The sequence below is a fragment of the Quercus lobata genome, chromosome 2 (genome assembly GCF_001633185.2).
Source record: "Quercus lobata isolate SW786 chromosome 2, ValleyOak3.0 Primary Assembly, whole genome shotgun sequence".
NCBI lineage: Eukaryota > Viridiplantae > Streptophyta > Magnoliopsida > Fagales > Fagaceae > Quercus > Quercus lobata.
In genome coordinates, this window is record NC_044905.1 from 13904854 (window position 1) to 13922611 (window position 17758).

The 17758-nt window shown below is 32.2% G+C and overlaps 1 protein-coding gene across 1 annotated transcript; it reads right to left on the reverse strand.

Annotated features, from left to right (window-relative positions):
* Window positions 1–8147: 8147 nt before the first annotated feature.
* Window positions 8148–9044, reverse strand: LOC115959782. Its single transcript, XM_031078359.1, has one exon. It carries the CDS (start codon window positions 9042–9044, stop codon window positions 8148–8150), a length of 897 nt encoding a protein of 298 aa, XP_030934219.1.
* Window positions 9045–17758: the final 8714 nt, after the last annotated feature.

Here is a 17758-nt window from a genome sequence, read left to right on the forward strand (position 1 = left end):
ATTCACACATTTAAAAATTATTTTGATACAATATTTTCAGTTTTCAGCAAAAAAAAAAGGGTATCCAAATACACCCTAAACATAGGGAAATGTTATCTATGTTTACCATGGTTTTAAAAACTAGTATGGTCAAAGAACTGATTTTGGCCCTAATTCACTGTTTAACTCGATTTTTGATTGGTTTTGGCCGGTTTTTATTGGTTTTTGATTGGTTTTGGAGCTTTTTACATGACTGGATTGGTGCCTGGTTCAACCAACTAGTCTAGTCAAAATTTTAAAATAGTGATGTTCACAACAAATTCTAAGTGACACGTTATTACTAGTAGGTAAAAAAATAATTTTAATGATATGTTCAAATTAGAACTAATAATAACTTATCACCTAAAATTTGTTGTGGATGTATTACTTCTCAAAAATATGTACATACATATATTCATTTTAGTTGACATATGGTGGCTTGAGGAAAGTTTCCTTTGAATAAGTTGAAAGAAATTTTTTATTTTTAATAATTTAATAGTTGGGGGAGAGAGGAGTTAAAGCCTACATTTTTTTAATTAGAAATACCAAAATGTGTGAATTGAGTTATAAGACTCTTCGTGTTTAGTGGAAAATTATATGCATTTGTAAATTAATTTAACCAATTGGTACTGTTGATTCTCAGCCCCGTAACTGAAAAGGCTTTGGGCTGAGCAGCCCAATTTATTTGCGTTGGGGGTTAGGGATATCCAACAATGAGAGGCCCCTAAGGTGGGGTTACAGTTTCTGTAGTAATATACCAGTGGCCCTAGACTACTTCCCTTGTCTCCCACCTTTGATTGAAGTGATTCAATGAACATAACCCTTTTTTAGTGAAATCCGAGTAGGGTCTCGTTCTCCCCGGTATATGTTTTTCCTTACCACTCTCGTGAATCTCTCCCCCAATTTTTCCAACCCCTTTCCCTCTACCTCTCAATCTCTATTTATAGACTTCCCTTAGTGGGGTCATCATGATGAAAGGGAGGTTTCTCATGTTGATGGGTCCCTTCCTGAGCTATATTCCTAACCGGGTGAGATCCACTATGTGTGACTGATATGACTATTACCTAGGCCACTAGAATTAATTGTTTTCTCTTAAAAAAAAGTATTAATTGTTTTTATGAATGCGTTAATGGTTCAACTCAATAGAAGATTATGTTTTTTTTTTTTTAAAGATACCTTTATCAATTAATGTATAATTACTTGTTCAATAAAAAAAATTTAATTTAAAAGATCCTTTTTTCATATAATTCTATTGTGTATTGCCAAAAATGATGAATCACACTCTTTTAATCATACTGCCTTTTTGTGGTTCAAATGTGTAATTATTACACAATTGCAACACCACACAAAAGTTTTTAACAATGTGGCAAAGATTTTGACAAGCCAACGGTAAGACTAAGACCTATGTTTCCAAAACAAGCATGATTATGCACTATAGTTTGTTCTTTATTACTGGGAGAATATCCTTGGTTTCAGTAAAGGCCAAAATGAATATTATAAAGTCAAATAGTAGCTAGATTGATTATGTTTATGTCTAGCTTATAAACCCTTACATAATTACATTTAAGAGTAAAGATTGGTGGGGGGGATGAAGAAAGATTGAGGATCCAACATCCAAGTGCAGGAAGTTACTCTATAAAGTTGGTGCTTTTTAAAATCTATAAAGATAAGTAAGGGCATGAGGTCCATGATGGAGATTTGAATACGATGATACCTCAAAAGGAGGTTTTGGGTGGAATTCCAACTCTATAAATTTTGTCTGTACTCTGTGCTAGCCTCTCTTTGATTTTGAGGCGGGGCCGATAAGAGAACCAGAAGGCATGGACATGGACATCTTTTGCTTGCTATAACCCGAATTCCTAGGAAAGGCTATCTTTTTTGTTTGTATATATAAAATAATGTAAACGTTAAGTGGAAAAAAGAGAACTACTGTGCAGTAACTGTTTAGGACATGAAAGGTCCTCCTATCTAGGGTTATTTACCGGACAGACAGTTTGGTCGGTTTTGGAGGGTCCTTTGCACTATTATCATTATACAAATAATTTGATAGTTATAATAAAAGGGGAAGATTTGAACCTTGAATACTTATATTAAATATAACTTAGGAGATGCCCGTAAAACTACAATTTAAATCCTAGACGTATACGTGCATTGAGGAAGTAGAACCAAGTTGAGTTAGGTGAATTGAAGTTCGCATGGAGCGGAACTAAGTCGAATCGGTGGATACCAATCGGTGGATACATGGGTCCAAGTGTTTTTGTTAATTATGTGGTAATTTATGTGTGTTGTTGGATTCATGTGAATTCGAAGTCACTTCAAGTTATTTTTCAAAAAAGAAAAAAGAAAAAAAAGAAGTCACTTCAAGTTACAAAGAGGGCCAATGTGTTCTTGAAACGGTCTTCATTTTGTGGTGATATCAAATTGAACAATAAATTGATTGTGATTTAAGGGGGAAGTGGGAGTATGAGAGATGCATACTGCGTGTTTTTTTTTTTTTTTTTTTTGAAAGTTTCAAATTATGGTGTCCGCTCCTGATTATAACTTTTTATTATCAGACTAAGACATTAATCAATTTTTTGTGTAAGTAAAGATTGAACCCCAGATCTCTTATTCAACCATCAAAGATTTTACCAGTTGAGCTAACTGGAATCCACTACACACTAATTGTACGTTTGGATACTGATTATTTCCTCAGCGTCTGTGTTTTGGGTTTTTTTTTTTTTTTTTTTTTTTTGAGAGAAGCGCGTTTCAGCTTTCCAATGGATCTCATGCACTGTTCATGGGACCTACAAACCTTTTTTTCACACAAACTTTCATTAAAAATGGGTTCCACGACACTATTCACACATTTAAAAATTGTTTTACTACAGTGTTTTCAGTAAAATAAACGGTATCCAAACACACCCTAAGTGTTTGACAGACCGCATGAACAAAATATAAATACACTAATAAACATTTTTGTTTTCAACTAACCAATTGTATTTCTAATTTTGAAAACACAAGAAAGCTGTTTCTTTTTTAATCTTCTTCCTTAAAGACAAGTTTTTAAAAATCTTATAGGATTTATTTATTATTCCCAAAATATCCTTTGGTTTATAAACATAATATATATATATATATATTTATATATATAACATACAGTCACTTCTATGTGGTTTTCTACAAATATAATGAGAAAAATAATATGAGTAATAGTCAAGTCAAATCTCCTAAAATCATAGTCTAAACATTTTGGAATGATACACATTTAAGTCCAAAATAATTTTTTTCAAATTCAAATTTTTCATGGTTTACCAAGACACTGTGCCTTGTCAAACAAAATGATTTTTTTTTTTCAAGCACTAAAACAGTTCCAAATAGGTGATAGAATAAAAAATAAAAAATAAAAAGAAGAAGAAACAATAATCCTTAAAGGTAAATATAACCATAGCATTTTTATTTAAAGAAAAAACCTTAATTACTTAGCACAATACCTCACAATCTTCATGTCAATATAACCATAATAGTACGTTATAAGGGAACAAAAAGAAAGTGCTACTGTGCTAGAACTTTAATCAATTTTACTAAAGAAAGCTTATAAACTGACATAACATTGAACATGGCTGGTCCCACATTTTCTAAAAAAAAAAAAAAAAAAACTGACATAACATTGAACATGGCTGGTCCCACATAAACAACAATAAATAAAAAATTTAGTTACTATTTTATTTTGTATTTAAAAGTTGACATAATCAATTTATAATACTTGTATAATAAAATTTATAGTATATTTAACATCACTAAAAAAAAAAAATACTAAGAGATTCAGAAAAAAAAAAAAAAAAAAAATGTCAAGAGATAGAGAATAGATTACAATAAATTAGAAAGAATTTTATTTTTGTTTGGAAAATGTTAATAAATTTGAGTATTGTCACTTACAAAGAACAGAACTTTCCAATTATGAGAATATAAATATCCAACATTCTCAAGGGAATTCACATTAGCACAAAAATGATGTTTGATGGGAATCCAAATGTTTATAGTCAACTAGATTCCAGTCACATAGGTTGTGTTCCATTGGTATGAAAAGAGTAACTAAACTTATAAACGAAGTGTTCAGTTGACTAATAATGTGGAAGTTTGAAAATATTTAGATGAATATTGCTATGTCTATAACATTTTTCAGCACAAATCTTAGGTGATAGGTTGTTACTGATTCTAATTTGGAGTCACTACTGAAATTACTTTTTTACCCACAAGTAACATTCAGTAATAACCTGCTACCTAAAATTTATTGTTATAATATTGTGGACGTAGTATTCTTCTTATCCAAATATCTAAATTCTATTATTTATATGGGATTTGAAAATCTCACTTAAAAGTTAGGAATTTTAATCTCGTGTGTCCTTCACTCAATTAGATTTCTAACAAATCACATCTAAAAAGAATCGAATTTACATTTATTCTCGAGTCTCATTTACATGACCAAGTAGATTGTTTTCTCTTCATTAAACTTGCAATAAACTCTTGTATTTTTAAAAGTAGATTCTTAGATCTACAAACACTCAAATCTAATTTTTCCAAAAATCTAAACATCCAAGAGTTTAAACTTAAAGGAATCGTAAATTTGGGAATTTACACCAAATAGACTTCTTTGTTTGCAACCAAATATGAGAATGCTTGAAAATTCTCCCAAATCAAACAAACATCTTACAAAACCTTGTAAACTTCTATTTAACAAGGAAACTAATTCTCTCACAATGAGTACATCGCGCGTCCATACACATCATTATTATACTTTCCCCTTGTGGACTGCCATTATTACGATCATTATTATTTGAAGAAAAAGGAGGTGGGCACAGGAATAAGTTATAAGCTCAATTATTTCATCATTATAGAACTCCTGGTTATGGACTATTCACTTTAAAGTCCATGCGATGATAAATAAACTTCCTTTTTCCTCTACTCTCTTCGCATAATAACAATGAAGTATTCAAAATTGAGGGACCACTTAGCTAGCTCTCTTTTCTTAATGAGAGAAAAACTGCAAAAACCTACTAAGCCCTGACCTAAAATCTGCTGTCAATGCCGGTGCAGAATTCAATTTTCCAGAACAAGTTGAAAGTAAGCACGACTAATAATATATATACATAGGAAGCATTATGATTCTCCTAATTCCTTTCTAGGATGCATTGTCTACGGCAAAAATCAATAGGAAGGAATGATTGGTTTCAACTTTCAATTATTGTGTTTCTTGCAAAACCTTTTTTTTTATTTTTTATATATTAATATTTAATACTAGTTCACTTGAAAAATCAGTTGTCTAACAAATCATATAATGCATGTGTTGTTTTCCTTCTACCGGTGATGTTGAGCAACGTGGGCATGACTTATTATTATTTGTGGCTTCAACTACTTTTCGGTGTTAATTTATCATGTTTATTGCATGTTGCACTATGCGTCCGAAAACCGTTGATGCCAATCATGTGCGTGTTTGAACTTTGAAGACGTATATGCACTTATGCCTAACTTTTATAATAAAAGTTCCAATGGTTAAATGAGTACTTTTCGGTATTTCCAATTAAGGACGGAACCAGGATTCGAAGTTGGGGGGCAAAGTATAAACACAAAAAAGTTTATGAAAATCAAAACTAACATCTACTCAAGCTTTGTTGAATTCCATCCCATTTATTAACATTATAATCTCATATTTTCACAATTTGGATTGATACAAATTTAATTGGTGTTAATTTTTTGGAATTTTGTTTGAAATTTTCATGAATTGGGACATCAACACTAGAGGTAATGCTACATTATCAACTTCAAATTATTTGTAATTTTTTCTCTTTAAAAAAATCAAATATTATAGATAATTTTCCCATCATCAACCATTCAAATAAAAGTTTCATTATTTCCATATTATATAGCTCTATAGTTTCAAAATTTAGTTCAAAAAATAAACCAAACAAACATACCTCGCTACAACAACATTAATGTTAATAAATTATTTTCTAAAAATAGTTAATAATTTATAAAATAAATCAACAAACAAGCGTTATCAATTAATAACATTTATTACTAACCACTACACACATTTGATTCATAGTTCCCAGTCCCACAAGCTTTACTTTTTTATTGCCATTTTCTAGTTTTTTTATTCTTTTTATTTTTATATTTATTTTTTATCTCATTTATCCTTATTTGACCATCTTTTTTTTCAAATTCAAGAGTCAAGGATGACTTCTTAAATTAAGTATACAGTGCTATATTTTTTTCAAAAGGGGAAGGGGGGGGGGGGGGGCAATGGCCCCCCTCTACCCCAACGTGGGTCAGTCCCTATTTCCAATAAAAATATACAGCGTTCAAATCCTCACTCTTTTATTGTTATAATATTACAGAATTATCCAAAAAAATTAAAGTGCTTTTCTCTTGAACAATATCTCAATACATCTATTGAGATATTGGCGCCCTCTCTCTCTCTTACGAGAGATTTTTATCGGCTTGGGGAGATGATCTCGAGATCAAATCAAGAACCATTTTGATTGTAAACTGTGAACTTACTCAAGAATCATTCTTGATAGAATGAAAGTTATCTCAAGAAGGTTAGCTCAAGTTGGAATCATAAGTCAGATCAAGAATGTCGTGATTTTTTGCCTCACCATGTTGAAAGCTTGAGGTTTAGAGGGAGATGAGCTTGGAGCGTCGATTCGATCCACTAAGACCATTGGTACCTTGTGTTTGATATATATATATATATTTGGTCGACCCGGACAATGATTGTTTATTAGAAATTGGTTTGGGTTGTGTTTAATGTGAGAAGTCCTTGAAAGAATTGAGGAAGAATGTGGGAGATAAAAATATATATTTGGCGAGAGAACAAATTAATAATTAGATAAAATAGTAATAGAGAATAGAGGCTAACATAGTTATAGATTAAGTAAAGTAGTACACAGCGAGTCAATTTCATACTGAATACTGTTTTGATTTTACTAGAAAAACGAAATATTTCGGTACCAGTTGATACGGATGTACTGTTTTGGAATTACCGTTATATATAATATTTTTATATATAAATATATATTTGTATTATTTATGTAAGTATGAATTTATGAATTTTTATGTTTATCTACATAAAATTTAAAATTCACATATTTTATAAGCATACATATTAGCTTAAGTATATTAACCAATATATTAGGTTAAATAAAATGTTTTTTCAATTTTTTTTTTCAATTCTTAATATTTTTTATTGTACCAGCCAAAACGCCAATACCGACTGGTATAGTTTTGGAGAATCACCAGTATTGACTTTCTTGGTACATGAATAATCTAGTTTGATGCCTAGACAATATGATTTACCATACGACACCAAATCTCTCATGCAACCTGCCTTTCGTTGACACATGACAGTAATAACGATAACAATAATATGCCTATGCCACACATACGGCTGTGTTATAGGTTGCAGTTTTTTGTTTTTGTTTTTGGAAAAAAAGGTAAAGAAAAAAGCTTTAGAACGTAAATAAAAGTCAACTTGTTGCAAGCCTAAATAGAACACCAAGGTTTCAGGAACTAATGGAGCAAGTCAATCAATGGATGAGATCCCGCCAATTATATTCTTTTTTTCATGAAAGTATATGCCTATATGTTCCCTTCAAATTTCTCTTTTAAGCAAGGGTTTGAACATTATGAATTATTTTGCCTAAGAAACAAGTGTTTTAACTTTGAATTTGTTGAAAATTAAAAAGTGACATCGATTTTTTTTTTTTTTTTTTTAAGACAATCACCTTCCTGAGTCGTTGACTTATTGCCACAATTTATGTGACAAAAGGAAAGTAATTTTGACAAAAAAATAATTAACGGACCATTCTAGCTAGTAGTATCAAATTAGCTATTGCACCACATCTTTTGAAGACAATAATTTAAACAGAAAATAACCACTGTGTATTATCGAAAAAGGAAAAACCACTGTACATCATTCATTTTTTTTTTTTTGAGAAAACTGTACATCATTCATTTAAATCTATGTTTACAGATGGACCTATCTTAATTTATCTTATTTTGCTCGTAGAAATCAGGAAAAAGAAGAACAAAATAAATTACATCTCTTTTTTTTTTTTTTTTTGGTATTTCCCGCTAGATCTCTACTGTTATTGTGTGAGAGTGTTGAGTAGTGAAACCCTCGCGTTGATCAAACCCCTAAACACTCTCTCACTACCATTTTCAATACCACCAATACAGCTCTCCAAATCTTGCATTTTCTTCAAACTCATTCTTACTTCTTCATCTCCCTTCTTTTTCAAACCCCACAAGCTCTCTACCCCAACTTGTTGAAATTCTTCAATACCTTCTTCCACCTTGTTTTTCTTTGCTCTCTTGGACAACCTCAGCCCCATCCAGGACGATTTCCTTGAAGCAAACGACACCGATATTCCATTAAAGAGAGTAACCGAAACCGACACAGTCAATTCAATAACATCTCCAATAACACCCACGAGCTCAGCATCACCAACTGATACAGTCTCTGATGAACTTGGATGAACCCCAATGCACCGAATTGTTGACACAAGCTTTCCCATTTCCTTAGCCATTTGTTTTCGAGCTTTTACGTACAAAACAACCTTTGACTCATCTCTCTTCCTCAAAGCCACCTGTGCCGCCAAATGCTCGTCTTTTAGACCCAAAAACAATGTTTGGAAAATTCCATAAACGTCAACAAAACGAAGAAAATCTTCAAGGAGGCTCTCAACCCATTGCGGCTGTCGACGTAAAGATTCTTGGGTTTGTGGGAGTTGGAGAATATCGTCAAGGCAGTCATGAACGTTTTTAAGACTGCTCAAACCATCACAGAGCCAAGCTGAAGTGCGAGTGTCAGGCTCGGAAGCCCAAGATTTGAGGTCGTTGATCTTATCCTTGAGCTGAGAGATCAAAGGGTGAGATCTGCATGGAAGACTAATAGATCTAATGTGGTGAGAGATTGGTATTTTCGATGGAAGGTTGGGAGTTTTGTTAGGGAAAGAAAGGGAGCGTCTAAAAACACCCACCATTGTTGTTTTTTCTTGCAAATTTTTGTGTGTGTTGGTGTTGTGTTGTGTTTGCTTTGGTGAAGAGAAAGAGAAAATGAGGAGGGCTTATAAAGGGTGGATATGGACAACTAAGGCACACGAGGCATTGTGTGGGGGGACTGGATCCGCGAATAAATCCAGGCTGTTTATGGTAATTAATCAAGTGGGAGGGCCTGCGTGGTTATCTTATACCTGTGGAACTTCAGCTTATGGTTTCCTTTTCCCGTGGAGAGGAGACACCACGTGCTTTTGACACGCTGGTTTTGTTAGGCTGCAGGGCTAGTCAGTAGCTAGTCACTATTTTTTTTTTCCCTGATTTTTTTTTTGTTTGTTTTATTTTTATTGAATAAAGAAGGAAAATGAAAATAAAAATAAGGGTAAAATGCAAAATTGTGCTAAATTTTTTTAGATTTCATCTCAGTCTTCTAACTTTGTTTTTATTCATTTTAACCCTCTAACTTTCAAGTTTATTCAATTAAGACTTTTCTATCAACTTTTGTTATATGTTGTGGTTATTTTTTCAATTTTATAAATTTTTCTTCAAATTTTTTAAATTAAAAAAATTCAATTAATAATTGAAAAATATTTTTCAAATTTTTTTTTTCAAAAAATTTTATCAAAAGTTAATAGAAAGACTTTAATTGAATAAATCTAAAATTTAAAGGATTGAAATGAACGAAAGTAAAATTAGAGGACTGAAATGAAATCTGAAGAAAGTTAGAGGATCAGTTTTGTATTTTAGCTTAAAAATAAAGATTGTGTGAATATGCCCCCCCACCCCCCCAAAAAAAAGCAAAAAAAAGAAGAGTGAGACGATTGGCTACTATCATGTGTGAGTATGTGCGTGATTATAGCTCTTTTACTTGTTGAGAAACTAATGCCTGAGAGACCTAGACAAAAATGAGGATGGTGGACGATTTCTCAAGTTAGTTGAATTATATCTTAACCTTGACTAATGTCTTATCGTTATCTTTGAAATTTTGAGCTCAAGACATACCCAATGCTAAGATTCTAAGTGAAACTTAGGTTTAGGTCCCTATAGCGGCTTAACTTCTAATTTCAAGTGAAACTTAGGTTTAGATCCCTATAGCGGCTTAACTTCTAATTTTAACAGATTATTCAATTAGTCACCAAGTAGTTAATTAGTCAATATTCAAGCACAACAATAAATATGGATAAATGCATTCAGAACATTAATAAAGAACAAGCATGCCCAAAATAAACAACATTTGTTCACAAATTGAAAACCCAAATAGTAAAAACACTCTTAAGGCAAAGCCCAATTCAATAAGTCTACTATTGAAGGTTGTTGCGGTACAACGATACTCACATTACTTCTCATATATACATGTAGTAAGCCTAAGTGCCTAAGCACTTCAAGCAGCTCTAGTTAGTAACTGCAAAACAAGCCTTGTGTCTTCAAAGCTACTCAAGATGTTGATCACAAAATTTTCTCTTAGTCACTTCAAAACTTCATGAAGATTGGATGTTGTCTACTATGGTGATCTTTGTGTTTGAAATAACAAATCTTTCAAGTTTCAAGGATGTTCAATAGGAAAGAGTGGAAGACACAATGGAAAGATCTCTCTAGGATTGAATGGCTACAAAATAGTCATGGAAATCAATCTTGGATTTTCTATATTAAAATTTTGCTTGACCAAACATCTTGCGAACTTCTACCAGAAGTTTCTATTCAAGCACCCAATTTCAGTTAAACGATCTTGTCTTTTTGCTCGACTGAAATCTTCAAAACAACACAATGAATAGTAGTCTTTAGCTTCAACCTTTCTACGTACATCAATACAATTACAACGGACAATAGTCCAACAATTTACAAATAAATTTGTTATATATGGAATTAATAACAATGGGCGACCACTAATGATAGTAACTGGTTAAATTGATACATTTTAGGAGAGTGAAATTTGAACTTTAATAAACATCTCCATTAATTGGAAATATCAGAAAATGCCACTGGCTAGTATGGTAACTTACTACATCCTGTTGGGTCTGCCCAAGTGAGATAAACACATAGGTAAACATGAACTTAACTCTTGATTGGAGGATTTGTATAAAGAGTATTGAATCTCGCACATTTTTATCGTACAAAGTCTGTACGTATCACCAATTTCATGTTTTAAATTTGAATATATATTAATAAATAAATAAAAATGTAGATTTCACATATGAAATTATAGACGACGTGTGTATGGAGCGTACATCAACAAGTACTAGAAGCCTAGAACAATTACTGTTGTATAAACGCGAGGTGAGAGGAAAACAAATTTAAAAGTTCCAAACTTGAGGAATCCATATGCAAAGACTTATATCTTAGGGTTTTTTTTGTAAAGGAAATTTTGCTGTAAAGTACCTCTTGGGAAATGCCAAGAGACATGTTATTATCAAATTGGGATACAAAGGTTTAAGTCTAACGGTGGATAACTAATTTATAAACTTCTAAAGTGAGTTAAAACTTAAAACTAGAGGACAAAGAGGGTACATTATTTTACCCATAGAAATAAGTCAAACAAATATATTTTTATTAAACAAGTTATGTAACTAAAAGTTTATTTTTAAACTATATATATTTTTTAAACAATTTTTTCAAACAATCTAATTTTTAAAGGTTGTACTAAACAGGCACATAGATGCAAATTTAAATTGTCAAATAATAGATTGGACAAACTTTCTTCCAAAACTGATATATCGGAAAATTCGGTCTATCTTCCATTGTGGAAGATCCAAAGTCTATTGAAATATGACTTCTGACTTGTGGGTAGTCTTTTAGAGAGAACTAAAAACTAACAAATCTACTTACATTGATCTTCTAGCTTTAAGGATTGTAGACTTTTGGAAGAGCAACGTATGCCTATAAAAAACCCACCCATATTGAATTAGAGCTTTCTTATTATTTCTACTCGGGTCTATGCTTCTTTATCAGTCACCTAAAACTAGTGAATTATCCTTATAATTAATCTACCAATTGGGAGAAAAATTCTTTGTAGGGCTTTTTATTTTTCCATTAATTAAAGACACCCCGAAAGGGAAAATATAAATATATGTGCATTTGGATTAGTTTATAGGTCATTTTAATAGATGTTTTTAGAGTAATTGTTAATTTATATACAATTTTTTAATGATTTATTTTTTCAAGGCACAATTGTATTTTCACTTTCATTTAACAAATCAGTGTATCAATAAAAAATAATCTAATTGCATAAAAGTTTACTCCAGATGCTAATGTATTTGTAATTGTAAGTATGTTACTCTTTGCTACTCTGAAGTCTTATCTGTGTTTTAACCCAAAAAAAAAAAAGGGGGGGGTCTTATCTATGTGTGTGTGTTTTGTCATAGTGATGTATTTGCCAAATCTCTCATTTCTGCATTTTAATCCATCTAGGGTTGCAAGGAGTTTCCCAGTTTCCCTACACCAACAATCTCTACTTTTGTAAAGGGATCAACTTGCAACCAATTATGTCCAACGTCCCATAAAGTAAAAGCAATTGGAGATTAGAAAGAAAGAAAAATCTCCACCAATTGTTTCAAAAATAAACAAAAAGATGGTAGATTGGACATATGACAAACCATTATCACCTTTGTACACGCCCAACTCATTTTCCTTTTCCACCTAACCAATAATACAACATGGTTTTTTTTTTAGCTGCAACAATAATAGGTCGGCTATTTCAAACCAAAAAGAGAGAGCCACTGCTGTCTGTAACTGTATCTATAACAGCGCATTGTAATCTGGACACTGACATTTATTGATAATTGTGATTGATAAGGATATGTCTCGTGACCTACCAACATATATTTACTAATCATAAATTGATATGTAGCGAATTATAACATAAAATTGTGCCAAAAGTTATATCCCTAGTATAATTCCTATTAACTTAATATAAATTTCTGCGTGTGGGTTGTTATACTATTAATGCACGCTTTTGCCATATCTATTTAGGAACTTGAAGAATATCACTTAATTTGGAGCTTAACAATTTCAGACGGAATATGGCAATTTTAAGAACGATACGAAAGAGAATAATTTGGAGCCTAATATCCCGGGGACATCTGGGAGTATATACTGCGTATCTTTTTACGTATATCTTTTTTACGTATAACATAATGCTTAAACTCAATTAATACAGTTCTCAAAAAAAAAAAAAAAAAATTAATAATAATAATACAGTCCCTTGTTCAAAGTGGAAAAAGATACGTATCAATGTATCATGCAGATTGTATATAATGGCCTTTAATTTTTTAATTTTTTGCAAACAGTACAATTGTTCAACTTTTGGAACTCGTTGTATCTACTCAATGATGGCAAGCAAATGTTACAACTAAATCAAATGCAACAAGAAGGAGCAGCAAAGAAACGACTTAGCTCGAGTCTAATGTATTTTGTGCACCTGTTATGGTGGTAATATATGTCCAAATTGTGATGGGTTTAGTGTAATTCAACATTGGACCCAAGGTTTGCCTCCAAAGAAATGGACTTAGCTTTGACTTGGCTTGAGTTCAATGCACTCAGTACATTTGGCCAATTGAGATAATAACAAGTGACCAAAAGTGGACATATGTCACCATTATAAGATGTCCAATACAATTAAATACTAGACCCAAATAATTAACTTTGCCCCAAAGGAAATACCAAAACTAGGGGGTGCTCACATCATACTTGTTATCCTTCCAAACATACACAAAAGTAATTAAATCTGTGCAAAGTGACAAAACCGGTTTCTTGATTAATAAAACCCATGATTCCAAAAAACCTGTTATGACCGAAGTTGCAAGTGAACAGCCAAACAAAACCGGGGAAACTCAGAAACCGTAAGCAAGAAACTAATCACTACATGTCTACATATTAAAGTAAGTCCAACTAGAATTTTTTTAATAGTGAGCGTGTAAAGCCAGCTCTGACCTTAACAAGCTGACCCGCGACCACGTTGTATTTCTGACTTGTCAAGGTTTCTCTAAAACAACCAGTTCCTGTTCACCTAATTACTTCAGCTCCCCTAGTTTTGGAATTCGAGAAACTCATCACTAACGGTAAACATGACAGATAGGCTTGGAAGAACCTGTCCTCTTTGAGATAAGAATGTGGAATTGAAGTCACAAGATTCTCTTTCCAGTTGACTCAACGGTGGTAGCTAGAAATGGTCTCAGTTGGTAGAGCATTTTAAACACACATTTTCAGTTTTTAAATAATATTACACATTTTTTTTACTCATATATATTTAAAAAAAATACAAACAATATTACTCAAACTTCTCTACCAAACAGGTTCTAGAATGCATGAAACCGTAGGTTTCTTTGAGAGTCAAGTTCAAATTTTGTTTCTGCAGAAGAAGAAAACATACCGTTAGCTCTACACAGACTACACACTAGCATTGACTCAGCCCATGTGCAGATGATTGGATGGTATCTTCACCAATAAAATTGAAGAATGTGTCACGTTTTTATCATTTTCTCTTCTTCATATTTCGAGAAAGAGGGCTTTATTCAAATAAGAGAAAGGTTAACAAAGGTAGTAGAGCATTGGTTTATGAACTATTCTAAATCTTCTGTCTCACTTATCCTGCTCCACTTTATACTCCACCAATAAAAACTTACCACATGTTCATCTGATTAATTAAATACTATCATTATTGACTTATTAATACTATCATTATTAATTAATAGTAGTATTTAATTTATCAAGTGAATATGTGGCAAGTTTTTAATAGTGGAGTATATAGTGGAATAGGAAAAATAGGACAGAAGATTTGGACTCATTTTGAAAAATATTTTATGGAAAAATGATTAAGTAATTAATTTTTCAAACAGTTTTTTATATTTTTCATAAAAATGACGTTAACAACTTTCCTAATATAGTTTATTAACAATTGCTCTAAGGGCACTCATTACTGCTAGCTAAAATAAGAATTATTTTCTTAATCTGTGGAGTAACATTACTTTTATATGAGTTCATCACTATAACATCACTTTTGTTGTGTATCAATTGTAATAGAACAGGCTAATAGTTGTAAAAATTAAAATTAACAAAAAAATGTTCCCTAACATTTTGCTATAATAAGACTAGGGTTCTCCTCGAGTGGAATTAGAGAAGATGGGAAGATCACACCATCCCAACTCCTCCTAGGATTAAGCAAAACAAAGCAAAAGAAGAAGAGGAAAAGAAAAGAATGGTGTTCATTCAAAGTGACATTTGTTGCATACGATAGCCTTTTGGGCTATATGCCTAATATTAAGATGAAATATTATTTTTAAATAATTAAAGTGAAAAGGTAACTGCTTTGAGTAGAAAAGATTATTCGATAACAGCGATACATTAAAAGAAAAAGAGAATTAAGAGAGAAACGTTACTATTTTGGAGATATTTTGTGGTGTGAAGTTTGTTCGCAATAATATGTTGAGTATGTAACATTCTAAAAATACTTCGCTCTTAAAAGGTTGAAAAATGTTTTTTCTCTATTGAATTTGTTTTCTGTTGACAAAATAAACTGTTTAATGTTTTTTTACTTTGTTGAGGCTGTTTTCTATTGATCACTGAAAACTCTTTTTGTTGACTTGAGTTTTCTACTGTACCAAATATTTGGAAATGCGAAAACTGTTTTCCATCAAAACAACATGTCACTATATAAATAGAAGAATGAGCTTGAGGTTGTGTTTATTTTGATTGAAAATATTTTCTCCACTTTCAGGTATTGGGCCCGATTGAATATGGTGTGGTCAAACTGAAATTTTTCAATTTGACCGGAAAATAAGGCCTCATGGGGCGTAAATTGTTTTACACCCCTTAAAAGGCATTAAGCAATTTACACCTTACCACTCGAGCTACAAAGAGTTAAAGACCCTATTAATAGCAATGGGGCCATATATAGCGAAGTGGCACGAATGACCCCAAGTGTAACTCTAGAAAGAGAATGGGTCACTCTTCTCTCCTCTGGCTTTGTGGGTGGTGGTGGGCCTGGTGGCCCTCATTTGCAACTCAGAAGGGGAATGGATCAGGGGTTTCATCGGACAATTGGTTTTCCTTCTAGCCTTTTTAAGAAGATTTGGGCTCTACGCGATGGGATTCTCATTGTTAGAAAAGTAGGCAATGCTAAACTGTTGGTTGATGTAGATGCCATGGAAATTGTGTCCATTGCTTGTTCTAGTCATGTTCCTAACTTTTTTTTTTAGGAAAACTTTATAGATAAAATTGTATTTTATATCTATGACATCACTTAATGATGATTGTTTTTTATCATTAGACTAGGACACTAATTGATTTTTAATGTAAGAGGGATCGAACTTCAAATTTCCTATTTAACAACAAAAGACCTTTACCAATTAAGCTAACTACAACAACAGATTTCCTTACTAAATTGGGTTGTAATCAAGTAAAGGCTATAAATCACATTGAGCTAACTTATCATAATCCTATCCTAAAACCTAAATCCCTACTAGAATAGGATGTAATGACTTCCCCCGATCTAATAAGGGCCTATTTATTTAATTAATATCTATTTCTACCCCAAAAAATGGTAAGTTTATTAACATACCTTGAGATTTTTTTTTTTTTTTTTTGGAGCTAAACGATAGAAACATACCTTGAGATTTAAATTAATGTCAATTAGGTCCAAGCCTTTTTAAAATTAATTAATTTGGTCTATAAAGCTAACTTAGTCTCTAATACAGAGGATTCTGGCATTTTACCCCTAATTTTGAAAAAAATTAGCAACATGTCCCTGTTTGCAAACTATATAGGAGCGTGCCCCTGTTTCGATACTCGATTATCCTAAAATCGAGTTCAATTAAATACTCGATTTGTAGAAAATCGAGTTATGCCCGATCAAACTTAAAAAAAAAAAAAAAAAAAAAAAATTTCCATGGAACTCGAGTTTCAGGAAATCGAGTTCCATGCAAAAAAAATTTTTATAAGTGTGATTGCTCTATATTCAGGGAGCCCTATAGTGGCGTTTTTAAGCCCTATAGTGACGTTTTAAAGCCCTATAGCGGCGTTTACTGCAAATATTTTTAGTAGTGTGATTGGCCCATATTCACGGTGCCCTATAGTGGCGTTTTTAAGCCCTATAGTGACGTTTTAAGGCCCTATAGCGGCGTTTTTCTGCAAAATTTTTTATAAGTGTAATCGCTTTGTTCTGAGTGCCCTATAGTGATGTTTTTAGGCCCTATAGTGACGTTTTTAAGCCCTATAGTGATGTTTTAGAGCCCTATAGCGGCGTTTTCCTGCAAAAAATTTTTATAAGTCCCCATACCAAGTTCAAGGGGCCCTATAGTGGCGTTTTTAAGTCCTATAGTGACGTTTTAAAGCCCTATGGCGGCGTTTTGGAACTCGACTACCCTAAAATCGAGTTCTATGCTTTTTTTTTTTTTTTTTTTAGTTTTATTTGAAATAACTCGATTTTCTACGAATCGAGTATTTTAATGAAACTCGATTTTAAAGTAATCGAGTATCGAAACAGGGGCATATCTCTATATAGTTTCGAAAAAGGGGCATATTGCTAATTTTTTTCAAAATTAAGGGCAAAAGGCTAGAATCTCCCTCTAATACAATTAGGAAAAATGACTAATTGGCCTAAGAGCATCCACAGCAGTGGAGCTAAAAATTTAGCTCCACCAAAAGTTACTTTATCTATTTTATCTACACACATGCCACAGCAGTGGATCTATTTTAGCTTGCAACATAA

Excerpts from the sequence above, each read along its gene's own strand:
- LOC115959782 (XM_031078359.1), bottom strand. The coding sequence starts at position 9,044 with ATGGTGGGTGTTTTTAGACGCTCCCTTTCTTTCCCTAACAAAACTCCC.